We start from the raw sequence: 14244 nt of genomic DNA on the forward strand, positions 1-14244 counted from the left end.
GCTGCCAAGGATCCTTGTTTGATGACTCTCAGTGCTTTAATCAGTAGCACTTTGACTAAGCAAAGTTACTAGCTTGCAGGGACAGTGGGTATGATGGTAGAAGTATGATTAGCTTGGATCCTGTATGTACATGTTTGAAACTTGTTCACACTTGCCTTAATCAATATGTGGTTTGTTGGTTTCACTAAACACATGGAGGGGGGGATTTTCCCCCCTAATTCAGCTGAGCTAGAGAAACACATTCATGACATTGTATCTCAGGGTCACTGCTGTCTGTTACGGCAGGGCTTTTTCTGGCAGGCATTTGTTTTGAAGAGAAGAAACTCTTTGCATTTAGGCTGGATATTTGTAGTCTTCTCTGGCTTGTTGTGGTATGGATTTTGCTTTTTTGTTTTTGTCTTTTGTCATTAATTGTGGATATGAACTTGGCAAGGCATGTGTTTTGTTAGCTCAGGAAGGTCTCCTAGCAGTTTTTAGCAGCGTTTTACAAGATGAGGATTTTCATAGCTTTTGAAGGATTTTGTGAAGCTTTTGACATTGCATCAGACCAAACTGTGCAAGCTGTAAAACTGATGATAAAGGTAGGTGCTTAACTAATTATCAAGCTAATTATTTTAAATTTTGATATGTTTAACTTATGGTTTAAATACATGTATAATATAAATGTTACTGCATAGTATTCCCTATTCTAATGTAAGGGAGTTCATTTTATAGATCTTCTGGCTGTCTATCCCTGATTTCTGCATAAGGCTTCTGAGACTCTTACTGCCTGATTTTCAGATTTAGCCAAGCACTGCTTGTTGCAATATGAAAGATGGGGGCAGTAGGCAAAGCTGCTGTTATACTACCAATATAATACACAGGCTGCTGGTGAAAGTTAGAGCATTCTCGGGGCTACTTTAACTTGCATTTGGCGGCCAGCAGCCAACCCCAAGGGGCATTTCACACAAGTGAGAATCCTCAAGAGTTCAGTAGCACACTGGCTACACATCTCTTTCTCCCTGGTCCCCATGTTCCTCACATAGACTCTATGGTACAGGTGGGATGGAATCCCTTCCTGATCAGAACTGCCAGCTTTATGGTCCCTCTATGCTACTAGAAAGGCATAAAAATCTGGCCCTTATTCTTTAACAGTGAAATATTCAGAAACAAACTTTTACCTTGTAAAAGTACAGGAGAGAGATAACGTTCACTTCTTACATGTGTAACATACATAACATGTCTAGGCACTTCATCTTCTGGGGAAAGCAAGTGAGGGAGGGCTCACATCTGGTGCTGATACAACGTAGCATGTTCTGGAATCAGGACAGAAATATGAAAGTGGATACATAAATCTGAGTTTACTTTTGGGGGTTGTTCACTTTTCATGATGGTTTACAGGCTCAGTGGTATTGTGTCAGAGCAGATTCAGACAAGCATTGGTCTCTCTGCTAAGTCATCTTTTTGAACCACTGACAACAAGTGCCACAATTTTATGTGAAATCTGATTGTCTTCACCACCTGCAGCTCTGGGAAGGGTGTTCCAGTTCATGGGAGCAACCGGGACAGTGTTCAGAGCTGGCATGTGTGTTTGTGTAGATAGTCAAGGGAACAGTCAATGGAGATTTTCTCTTAAACAGGAGAAAGGAAGACTCTGTGAGATGCCCCAGTGAAGACTGGGATTAAAAGAGAGACCTGATTCCCCAGAGGTCTCAAATTGTCACCACCAAACTCCAGGCACATGTGGAGCATCTTGCACTCTACATTACATGGCATCAGAATGATCACAGTGACATTTCAACTTGCTTCTTGTGAGATTCCTGTGAGTCAGGAGTCCCTGTGGCTGCAGGTTTGGCTGCATTGTCTGAATTAACCCTATATTGTTTTATGCATTTACTTTGACACAGCCAGGAAAATCACTGTTTATGTCACGTTCATCCTTTCAAGGAAAGAGTCCAGAGTTCTTGCACAAAGTCAGGCCCACACTTTAAAAATGGCTTCTAATTTTGGTGTCCTCAAGTTTTGTTGCCAGCTGTGAATATGTAGGGTGAGATTTTCAAAAGCACTCAGTTTGGTTTAACTCTGCTCCCACTGAAGTCCATCGGAGTTTTTTTTACATGGGATCAGATAGGCCAATACTGAGCTCTTTAGAAAATCCCACCTGACATCTAATTCAGGTACTTAAATATTCATTTAGGTGCCTCATTTTAGGCACCAGCGTTTGAAGCTGGTAGTCCAGGTGCCTAAAGTTGGGCACTCAAACATATGAGGTAACCAAAAGCAGAGGCCACTTGGGAAAATATGAGCTTTCATAAGTCCCCAGCAGGAAGATCACAGCCTGTGTATTTTTGTTTTAGCTTTGTGTCACTTGTAATGGATCAGATGTATTCATTTGTAGCAGCAAAACTTCATCACGTTCTTTAACCTCCTAGACACACAGAATTTTTGTAATTTATAAGCAAAAAATAAACCTAGCCTAAATCAAGGCTCTTAGATCTCAACACTATTTTCTTTTCAAAACAAAAAGGTATAAATCTTGTATCTAGCAGTTGTATGTTCTTAGAACACTTTACTTGGACTGTAAGCCTTGAGGGGCAAAGGGCAGTTTCTAAGGCACTACTGTAATATACATAACACCAATAATGAATGCAGATTTGTTGTGGGTAGGAATCACTGCTGCATCAACATCCTTTTCACAATTTATTATTCATTTTTAGGATTATTTCCACATTCCACTTTCTGAAGACAAAAAAGGCAGACAATATTTGGAGCTGATCTATGCAGGAGCAATACTGAAGGACAACTGGATCCTTGCTGACATAGGGATATCTGTTTCCTCGACTATTAAATGTGTTGTTAAGGTACAGTATGATTAAAAAAAACTGATAGTCTTAAATTGTCCAGAAATTCTGTTGTGTTTTTTGGTTCTCCTTCTAGACCTTGTGCTAAATTTAACATCACTAAGCAGCAGTAAAAAGTATCTGACCTCAAGAGTAGCCACCCTGACGGTCAAAGAATGAGTGTAAAAAAGTTGTTATGGTAACACGAATGATGGGGCTTATATTTATTTACATGGAACTTTAAAGATTGTAAAAATAGGGTCTCTACAGAAATTGGATTTGTGGAATGAAAGACCTTTACAAATAGGGAGAAAAAGCCTCTTCGATACAGCACTATACAGATTTCCCACTGTGGGAAATAGATTTAGGAGGATGTTGTCAGCCATATATTTCTGTCACCCCCAAAATCCATTCCTTCCCTCAGTATCTGTGATCACAAATTGACTTTAGGTCATGATCTGTCATTTTTCCTCTGTTGAATATATACCTTGGCAGTCAGTTGCTGCTGCTCCTTCATGAGATGCAGAAAAGCTAAAGTTGAATTGCATTAAATAGAAAAATAGCACTAGTCTCTCTACTCCCACTTGCACAGGCTTCCAGTAAGCTAAGTGCAGCAAGTTTTAAATACAGCACATAGTATAGTCTTTATAATACCATTGATGAGAATAGAGAGAGAGGCCACAACTGGAACCTTGAATTTGAACCCCTTCGAATTTCAGCGGGTGGAGATTATATCCTAATCCTTGGCTCCAATCCTACCCCACTGGTTTTGGTTCTGAATTGGATTCTAAACCAGAATGAACCATTTTTCCATTCATGGTTCAGCTGTGGCCAAACTCTTGTGAGAAATGCTCACCATTCAAAGGTCTAATCTTGCAAGGTTGCCAGCATTCAAGATGACTAAAATCTCATAAACTGCTGATCTCATGAGACTTTCACCATTTGGGGCTGAAATCTCAAAAACAACTATTGACATTTTGGGACCATTAAAAACAAAGATGAGCCCTGGCCCTTATTAGGCCTCTAAACTGAACCCTAAAGCCTAACCAAAACCTATCCTTATATCTAGTGAGAACCAAGATTTGTGAGTTAATTTTAGAGGCATTGTTCTAAGAAGAATTATCATTCATTATAATTTAGCATCATGGTTTGGCTCCCTCCTTGCCATGGAGAATACCATGGGAGAGGATCAGGGAACTGCAAGATTTCCTTGCAGAGTTTCATCTACATAATCCCTGAAAGGGAAAGGATCTGGGGGCAGGAAGGGTGGAGGCTTGGAGGCCTCCTGACCCTGTGGTTCTGCAGGGAAGGTCTCTTCCCTATCCCCCTCTCTATAGAGGCAGGAACTCATCCATGTGGATGGCTCACCTTTTATTTGGTTCCATTGGCCTCCCTCTCCTCTAGTAACACAACTCCACCAGGAGACATGCTGTCACTGACTGGGTCCCCCTGTAGCTGCTTAGTAGCAGCTGCAGAGGACATGAGTGGGAGTTAACAGACCTCCTAGCCGTATAAATTTCCTGCTGAATTTTTGCATGGAAATCTGGTGTGGTAGGAGGGGACAGTGCCATAGAAAGTGGAAGCTGCCTTGCTTAGGTCCTGGCTCCAGCCTTAGTCCAACTCAAAATAAAACTGCATATCAGGAACTAGTTTATTTCAGTTTGTGTGTGAAATGTGAAAAAGGAAAAAAAATCAAACAGGTGCTCCCTGCCTTGTACTGTCTAAAAAGGCATGTATGATGCAAAAATCAGATCACCAAAATATTACTTTGCAATTCTGCTGTAACTGGAAAATCTTTTCTTCCTTCATTCTCAGGAAGTAGAACACATGATTTCCTCTTGCTTTCTAAATGCATCCATATTGAAATAACCTGGGTTTTTCTTGTTGTGTAAGGTCACACTTTTGCTGGAATACATGAGAAGGAGTTAGAATTTCAGGGGAATAACTCATAGTTTTGTATTACAGCTCTATGCCAACACTATTAAAGGAAATAAGCAATACAAAAAGACGTGACAAAATACAATAGCCTCTCATGCTGGTATGGTTTGGTAAAATAACTATACTATATCCTTAATATATAACTAAGGAAAACATGACATATATGATGTCTTTTGAGCATAATTTTCAGACCTGGTAGCCTAAATTTGGACACCTAGACCTGCATCTAGCTGTCTAAATCAGGGATCGGCAACCTTTGGCACCCAGCCCATCAGGGAAATCCACTGGCAGGCCAGGACGGTTTGTTTACCTGCAGGTTCGGCCGATCGCAGCTCCCACTGGCCGCGGTTCGCTGTTCCAGGCCAATGGGGGCTGTGGGAAGTGGTGGCCAGCACATCCCTCAGCCCACGCTGTTTCCCGCAGCCCCCATTGGCCTGGAACGGCGAACCGCGGCCAGTGGGAGCTGCAGTCAGCCAAACCTGCAGATGCTGCAGGTAAACAAACCACTCTGGCCTGCCAGCAGATTTCCCTGATGGGCCGCACGTCAAAGGTTGCCGATCCCTGGTCTAAACTGTAGCCGTTTATATATACCTGGTTCAGACATATCAGTGATTATAAAGGCTATTAAAAGTATATTTAGACATCAAAATTGGGCTGCCTAGGGCAAATTCTGTCTTCACTTACAATCTGAAAGTCAATAAATAATACTTCTCACTTCTACAGTGCACACATCTGAGGATTTCAAACATTGTTTGAGCAATAATGAATTAAATCTCCTAGCACCCCTGTAAGCGAGGTATAATTAGTTATTACAAGTATTCTCTCCATATTACTTGTTGGGTAGCAGAGGCACGGAAGTTAAGAGACATTTCCAGGGAATCTGGGTACAGCCAGGAATACAATCTAAGTTGCCTGACTCTCAATACTGTGTTTTAACCAAAAGGTCCTCCTTTTTCAGTGCTGTTGCACACATGGACCTAAGGATAGAATATGGCATTTGGGGGCCAACTTTTAACCCATGTTCACTTAAAGTCTGTAATTCCAGGGAAGTGTACAACACAGCTGAGTGAGGCTTACACAAATTAAAATGAGATAATTACCAATTGCCATCACATAAATTTATTTTTAAACAATATTTTGACTGGATTGTTCCTAGTTACAAGAAAAACAGAAAGTACTTCAATCAACGAAGGTGTAAAAAATTTTTTTTATACAGGGCTTTTCAGTGTCTGAATGACCCTTGTATCCTTTTTCTTGAGTCTTCTCCCTCTCCTAAATCCCATAACAGGTCATTTTCTTTAATTTTCTGAGGTGGCTGATTGCTGCCTTTATTTTAAAGAAAATACAACTCCTCCTCCTGGAGGATTTTCACTCTGGCTGGAAGGAGGAGGAGTTACCCTTTGCAGAAAACAGAAAAAGACTGTTTAATATGTCTGGTGACAGGCTTTGCACAAGACCTTTACGGCTGGTCTTAAATCTTAATCCAAAACAACTATTTCTGTCCCTCACAGTCAATGTCTGTAACAACCTTGGCTGTTTTCATCCATCATGAGGAACACTTTTATTCTCTCCAGGGTGGCATTTGTGTGGGTTTTGTGTCATGGGGCTCCTAACTACCCTTCTTGTCTATAAGCATATCAGATCTTCTTGGCTACTAAATTAGAGTACTCTGTGCACCTGCCATCCATACAAGTAATCCTGTCCATGTTACCACTGCTGTGGGGGTTACGCAAAAGTCATGCATTAATAAGACCAGATCCTTGGCCCTATTCCATTTCTTTGAACTGCCAATGCTGTCTTAAACAGATGTAGTGCCAGAGTAACTACCCCTACATCTCCTTATTACAGCCTCCAGCGGACGCGGTGTGGCCATGCTGAGGGGGCAATAAACTCTTGGGGACCATTACCAGTCAGCACAACTTAGAGCAGCCCTGAGGATAAAACCAGACCCTGGCTAGCCTCAGGACTGAGGGATGTAATGTTGGTGTACAGCCACCTCTGATCACCACTATCCCAGGTCCTATGCCAAGGACAGTTCATCCACATCTGAGTTTCAGGGCCATAGGCTTCAGCTGATTTTCAGCAATGCTTCCTGCATGGGTGCTGGAAAGAGGGAGAACAGGATCCCTGTGTTCTGTCCCCACAAGCTCATCTATGCAGGGCCACGCACAATTTGACCTTCAATTGTTTGTCACAAGGGAGAAAAGTGCTGAGGCTAAAACAATACAAGGCTAAACAAAGCATTGTAGAAACAGACATGATAAAAGTACACAACAGCACTGCAACCTAGATTTCTGTTTCATGCACACAGGGAAGACTGTCTTTTAGAGTGTGCTTTTTTTTTGTTTTGTTTTGATTAGCTGCAAACTGCAAAGCCATGTGCAGTAATTAATGAGGTGGGCTGTTGCAAGGCAGCAGCTTCTGTGCACTAACAAGCCTGGCTTCTCGCCATGGTTGTTATATAAGCCGGAAAAGATCCTGAAGATAGCTTGGCTGTATGTAGGTCCCTCAGTCCATAAACAATAAAGAACATTTTTAGTCTTGCTTATTGCTCCACTCTCTGTCATAGGATTAGTTGGCCAGAATTATTGCTGCTCCTGGTACAGCAATCACTAGGGCTGCAGTGTATAAAAACAAGGAGTGGAACAGAAAAGGACTGCAGTGTTCAGATGTCTTTGAGAAACTTAGCAGCTTGTTTACTCCAAGTCTTCTGGTTCTAGCTTTGTTGTTGCTGTTTCCCTGGGGAGAAAGATAAATTTAATTTAATCAAGTCCTTGATCTGTATGCATGTTGCATGCTGTGTGTTTGCTTTTTCTTCAGAAGAGGCAGAGATTTGATGGTAGGAATTCTTTTTTAAATTGCCTCTTTAAACCCTGATATGCAGCCCCTACTTGGTAAATCTGTATAGTCACTGCCCATTCCTGCAAGGTAGTGACCGCCTCCAGAGGGTCAATAAATTGAGAGGCCACAGCATTTTGCTTGAGATGCTCAACACCTCTGGGGAGTAGGTCTTAAATATGTGGCTCTCTTTAGGATTGAGAATTTACATGCATTTCCGTAACACCTATCATAAAACACTAGACACAACAAGAATCAATACTTAAAAACACCATTTACAAAATATATGCAAAATGATGCAGCAACAACAATAATTGATTTATCAATTCACCAAAACTGAGACCCTCTCCACTAAATCCACCTCCTTAGAAAAAGCTTGCATAATAGAAAAGCTTTGCACGTGAAGGTCCACAAATTCTGGCTTTGTTGGAACAAAGGGTGACGTGAATTTCAGGAGGTGAAAGCATACATCCTATAATGTTCTGTCAGCAACCCCTAGACATGGAAATCTAGGCATTGTTAGACCAACTGTCCCAGCTGATATCAGTTGTTGGAATGGAATATAAGGAGAGAGCTGGTCTCATGAAGGTTGCCTTCACTAGCAAATGGTATGTGGTTTGAACATGTCTGTGTAGAGTTGAGTCAGCTGACAAAATGCTGACCAAGACTGAATAACATTCAGATCCTTTTCCGCAGTACTCCTTCCTAGGCAGTCATTTCACATGTTGTATGTCTGCAACTGATTATTCCTTCCTAAGTGGAGTACCTTCATTTGCCCTTATTGAATTTCATCCTATTTACTTCAGACCATTTGTCCAGATCATTTTGAATTTTAAACCTATCCTCCAAAGCACTTGCAACCCTTCCCAGCTTGGTATCACCCACAGATTTTATAAGTGTACTCTCTATGCCATTATCTTAAATCACTGATGAAGATATTGAACAGACCTAGACTCAGAACTGATCCTGCAAGACCCCACTTGACATGCCTTTCCAGTTTGACTCTGAACCACTGATATCTACTCTCTGGGAACGGTTTTCCAATGAGCGATGCATCTATCTTATAGTAGCTCCATCTAGGTTTATTTCCCTAGTTTGTTCATGAGACAGTCATATGAGACAGAAGCCTTACGAAAGTCAAGATATACCACCCCTATTTCATCTCCCCAATCCACAAGGCTTGTTACCCTGTCAAAGAAAGCTATTAGGTTGGTTTGATGTGATTTGTTCTTAACAATCTATGCTGACTGTTACTTATTATCTTCTAGGTCAGTGTTTCTCAAACTTGGAACACCGCTTGTGCAGGGAAAGACCCTGGCGGGCCAGGTCGGTTTATTTACCTGCTGTGTCCGCAGGTTTGGCCAACCGTGGCTCCCACTGGCCGCGGTTCGCTGTGCCCAGCCAATGGAGGCTGTGGGAAGCGGCGGCCAGTACGTGCCTTGGCGCGGGCCACTTCCCACAGCCCCCATTGGCCAGGCACAGTGAACCGCAGGCAGTGGGAGCTGCGATCGGCTGAACCTGCGGGCGTGGCAGGTAAACAAACCAGCCGGGCCCGCCAGAGGCTTTCCCTGCACAAGTGGCGTCCCAAGTTTAGGAAACACTGTTCTAGGTGTTTGCAAATAGATTCCTTAATTATTTGCTCCATTATCTTTCTGGGTACTGAAGATAAGCTGACTGGTCTGTAATTCCTCGGGTTGTTCTTATTTCCCTTTTCTAGTCCTCTGGAATCTCTCCCATCTTCCATGACTTTTCAAAGTTAATCGCTAACCTAATGGCTCAGATATCTCCTCAGTCAGCTCCTTGAGTATTCTAGGATGTATTTCATCAGGCGCTGGTGACTTGAAGACATCTAACTTGTCTAAGTAATGTTTTAACTTGTTCTTTCCCTATTTTAGCCTCTGATCCCACCTCATTTTCACCGGCATTCACTATGTTAGAGGTCCATTCAAAACCTTTTTGGTGAAAACTGAAACAAAAAAGTCATTTAAGCACTTCTGCCATTTTCACATTTTCTGTTCGTGTTCTCCCCTCCCCCCCATTGAGTAATGGGCCTACCCTGTCCTTGGTCTTCCTCTTGCTTCTAATGTATTTGTAGAATGTTTTCTTGTTACCCTTTATGCCTCCAGCTAGTTTAATCTCATTTTGTGTCTTGGCCTTCCTAATTTTGTCCCTATATACTTGTGTTATTTGTTTATATTCATCTTTTTATCTTGATCTAGTTTCCACTTTTTGTAGGACTTTTTTGAGTTTCAGATAATTGAAGATATCCTGGTTAAGACAAGGTGGTCTCTTGCCATACTTCCTATCTTTCCTATGCTGTGAGATAGTTTGCTATTGTGCCCCTAATAATGTCTCTTTAAAAAACTGCCAACTGACTGAACTGTTTTTCCCCTTAGACTTGCTTGCCATGGGATCTTACCTACCAACTCCCTGAGTTTCCTAAAGTCTGCCTTCTTGAAATCCATTATCTTTATTGTGCTTGTTTCCCTCCTACCATTCCTTAGAATCATGAACTCTACTATTTCATGTTCACTTTCACCTAAGCTGCCTTCCACTTTCAAATTCTCAACCAGTTCCTCCCTGTTTGTCAAAAATCAAATCTAGAACAGCCTCTACCGTAAGTGTCTAATGCTGTCATCTAATGCTACTCTTAACAGTCATGTCAAATACAATAACATTTTCTAGTGAAAACAAGTCCTAAGTGTCAAGCATGCTAGTGACACTACAGAAATAATAAGGGACACAAAACCCAAACTGTGTGAAGGGCTGAAATCTCATCAAGTGGGTAGCCAGCCTTATTCTGCTAGCTGAAATGTGAATTATCTTCAGCTAGTGGTACTTGGGAAACCCAAAAAATTTAACTGAAAATTTCAGACTCAGAAAATTTTGACTAACTTTATCATCGGGTATAGCACCACAAAGAACATATTGCAATAAGCCAATCTGGAGAAGACAAAAGTACAGGCTTTTGACAAGGCCTGGATCTGATGGGAAAATCCTGTCACTACCACTTAGTCAAGCACAGAGATAACAAAAGCAACCATAACGGGGGGTGGGGCGGGGCTGCTATCTGAACATCCAGAAGCAGCCGAAGATCCTATTGGAACTCTAGATTATAAATTGTAAGATATCCTTTCTGCCGTCTCCTCTTATTAGTGAACTGCATCACCTGTGTCTTATCGAGATTAAGTTTCAGCCAGCTGTCTTTCATCTAAAACTCAATTATGGTCAGGCACTGAGAAAATCAAACTCCTTAGATCTGATGCAACAGGTGCAAAGCCAAATGTCATCGTTATCCATATCTTGATGGTTTTGCAACCTGCACCATCTCGCTGTTTCTCCTAGTGGTCTTCTATATTCAATGAAATTCCTTGTGCTTTTCTGACTCCAATGGGATATTCCTGAATTGCACCTCAGTGCAGTAACCTCTATTCATGCTAACAATCAACTAGTATTTTCATTAATAGAACCAAATTCTGCTCTAAGTCACAGATGCTACTCAGCTGAAGTTAATGAGGTGCACTAATGTGCAGAATTAGGCTTACATTTTTAAGCAGTGACTGTGTGTTAATTGTTGTACAAGACGTAAAATATAGACAGACCTTACCTTGGAACTGTTATAAATGAAGTAAAAAATATATGCTCATGATTTTCATCCTTGCATCTGAAAGCATTTTACAAATCTGAAATAGCGAAGCCTCACAACATCCCTGTGAAATAAATATTATTCTATCTATTTCATAGATGAGTGAACTGGAACACAGAGGAGTTCAGGGCCCACTCCTCCAGGTGTCAAAAGCCCCTCAAGAGATGAGGAGTGCCCTAATGTCTCACTGATGTCAAAAGGCGCTTACATTTTTCAGCACCTCACAAGAGGCGCTTAATACCTTGTAGGTTTGGGCCCTTAATGACTGTAGAAGGTCAAGCAGCCAGTTTGAGGGATAACTGGTAATAGAACCTAGTCTCCTGCTCTGTCCACTGGACCACGCTCGAACAAAAAGGACAGTAGATCCTTAGATGTGTAAAAAGAGTGTACCTAAACTATAGGCACAATTTACAAGAGCACTGTTGCTGGAGTACTTATGTCATTATTATTTTTCCTTTTAGGAAGAAGACAAACCAGCCTTCTATGTGTACAATGCTGTAACCCAAGAGAAAGTGCCCATTAAGGGGAGTATTTATCTTCTTGCTACAAAAGTGTCCCTTTTGAAAACACTGGTAACCCTGAAATGTGGCTTTCCAAATAGTGTTTATTGTCTCAGGACTCCAGAGGGCAAGGAGATGTACGACTGCAACACACTGAACGATTACCAGTTAGATATAGGTATAAGATGGTTATATTTTCACTACCTACTAAATAGAGCAATGGTGACCCAATATGTGTCTATAACGTGTCAGTTTTCTGTATTTAAGGAATATTTATCATTGTTTATATTTAGGGAAACCTGAAAAGCATTATTATTATTATTTATTTATTAATACTTTTCTAATGCAGATCTCAGTATTAAAAAAAACCATTTTGGGTCAAATGATGCTCTTCAAAATAAAACAATGTGAAAGGCAGGTGGAGAGACAAAAATGAATGATGCACAAAAGGAACCCATAATGCACTTCTGCATGCCCTTGTAATAATATTGGGCCTGCACTTGTACAATTGTAAGTTGGGACTTATACCAGTGCATCTCCAGTGAAATAAAACTGGTGTAAGGGAGAGAAGAATGAGGATTCTTATCAGACTGGGTGTTGCTTGTAAGATGGGAGAATACACAGAAAACTGCAGAAATCTTGCATACCAACATATAAAATTAATATTACCCCTACAAGCCCACTGTGCTATAGTCCCAGTCCACTTCCCAAAGGTGTTAATCTTGTCCTTACATCAGTGGTTCTCAACCAGAGGTCTGGGTCCCCCTGAGGGCTGCGAGCAGGTTTCAGGGGGTCCGCCAAGCAGTGCCAGCATTAGACTTTCTGGAGCCCAGGGCAGAAAGCCAAAGCCCCACTGCATAGGGTTGAAGCCCGGGGCTCTGAGCCCCACCACTCGGGGTTGAAGCCGAAGCCTAAGAAATGTAGCTTTGCGAGGGCCCCTGTAGTATGGAGCCTCGGGCAATTGCCCTGCGTGATACCCCCTAACGCTGGCTCTAGCTTTTATATGCAGAAAAACAGTTGTGACACAGGTGGGCTGTGGAGTTTTTATAGTATGTTGAGGGGGGCCTCAGAAAGAAAAAGGTTGAGAACCCCTGCATTACATTACTCCTTAGATGGCATACTGGCTTTGTATGTTACAGACAGCTGACCACAGTTTTGTCATTTTTAAATTTAAAAAATACAATAAAAGCTGTGTTATCCAGCACTTTACCAACCAGAAAGCTCTAGAAACTGGCATTTCTAATATCTCCCGATACAAATCTTCAATAGGGTTGCCAGGTGTCCAGTTGTCCCTCCTGTTCCTAGGCTGCCCCTGCCCAACCCCCAGCCTTCAATCCCCTCCTGCACCCAAACTCCCTCCCTCCATTGGTAAGTATAACTCTTAGTTAACAGGTTTCAGAGTAACAGCCATGTTAGTCTGTAGCTCACGAAAGCTCATGCTCAAATAAATTGGTTAGTCTCTAAGGTGCCACAAGTACTCCTTTTCTTAGTTTACAGGAATTTTTGACCTACCTGCACCCCTCATTCCCACAACATGTCGGATAACAAAGTTTTTACTGTAAATGAAAAAAATGACAGTGAAGTTTTCTGTTAGGTCACTATGCTGGTGACCAACCTAACCAACAAACCAGTCTAAACGTAGGGTAAGATATGGCCCAGTGTGTTAGCCTCATGCCAGAATTAGATTTCATGGCTTCCTAGCTTCTGCTCTTTTGCTTAGTCCACTAGACCAGAGATACTCAAACTTCTTCCACCTTGTGTCCCCAAACCAGCAACAGTTTCTTGTAACAACCTAAAATCTCTCAATCTGCTGTGGTCAGAAAATATTGAAGGATTAATATCAAGGCAAGAAATCATGGCTGACTTTGGGTGCTGGGTGAGGAGTTTGTAGGTGCTGGACGAGAAGCATTTTGGGGATCTGGAGAGGGGTTGGGAGCTAGTAACTAGGGTACACTGCCTCACTAGTGTGATTGGCTCATTCAGGGAGTGTTAATATTCTGTACCCCACCTGCTGAACTTATTAACTGTGGCATCATAAGAAAAGGTAGCTGTCACTTATATCTTTATCTATACTTCCTGTAGTTCTCAAAGGGGAATAATTTGATGCAAGCAGTTATCTTTGTGGGTTATCCCCCTCCTTCCCTCTGACTGTATCCCCTTTTGGCACTTTACAGGATGGGACTCTGTGGCCATTTTATCTTGTAACTACCCATAGCTGCTTTTAAAAAAAGCACACAGGATTTGCTACTTTTCTTGGTAGTATCTTATGACAACAGTGTTCATTCCGCACTGCATCCTGCTACCAATGGAAGAATAAGATCCTCATTGATTAATTAGGGCTAGATTGTGAACCCCTTAGTCCCACTCATGAGCAGTTACTCAGACAACGTGTCTATTGAAGTCTTTGGACTACTTATGAGTTAACACCTATACCTGAGTTAGCTGGCACAGGCCAGCTGGGGACTTCTAAGCGCAGCAGGGGAGAAATCTCCTATGTCATTGG

The 14244-nt window shown here is 41.8% G+C and overlaps 1 protein-coding gene across 1 annotated transcript in view; it reads left to right on the top strand.

Annotated features, from left to right (window-relative positions):
• Window positions 1–467: 467 nt before the first annotated feature.
• Window positions 468–14244, top strand: part of ANKUB1 (ankyrin repeat and ubiquitin domain containing 1) — a 31021-nt gene continuing 17244 nt past the window's right edge. Inside the window, exons 1-3 of the mRNA XM_073358771.2 lie at window positions 468–581; window positions 2697–2840; window positions 11703–11919. Coding sequence (XP_073214872.2) covers window positions 492–581; window positions 2697–2840; window positions 11703–11919 — 451 coding nt within the window. The 5' untranslated portion in view covers window positions 468–491. The remainder of the gene's footprint in view (window positions 582–2696; window positions 2841–11702; window positions 11920–14244) is intronic.

This window comes from Lepidochelys kempii, chromosome 9 (genome assembly GCF_965140285.1).
Source record: "Lepidochelys kempii isolate rLepKem1 chromosome 9, rLepKem1.hap1, whole genome shotgun sequence".
Classification (NCBI taxonomy): domain Eukaryota; kingdom Metazoa; phylum Chordata; order Testudines; family Cheloniidae; genus Lepidochelys; species Lepidochelys kempii.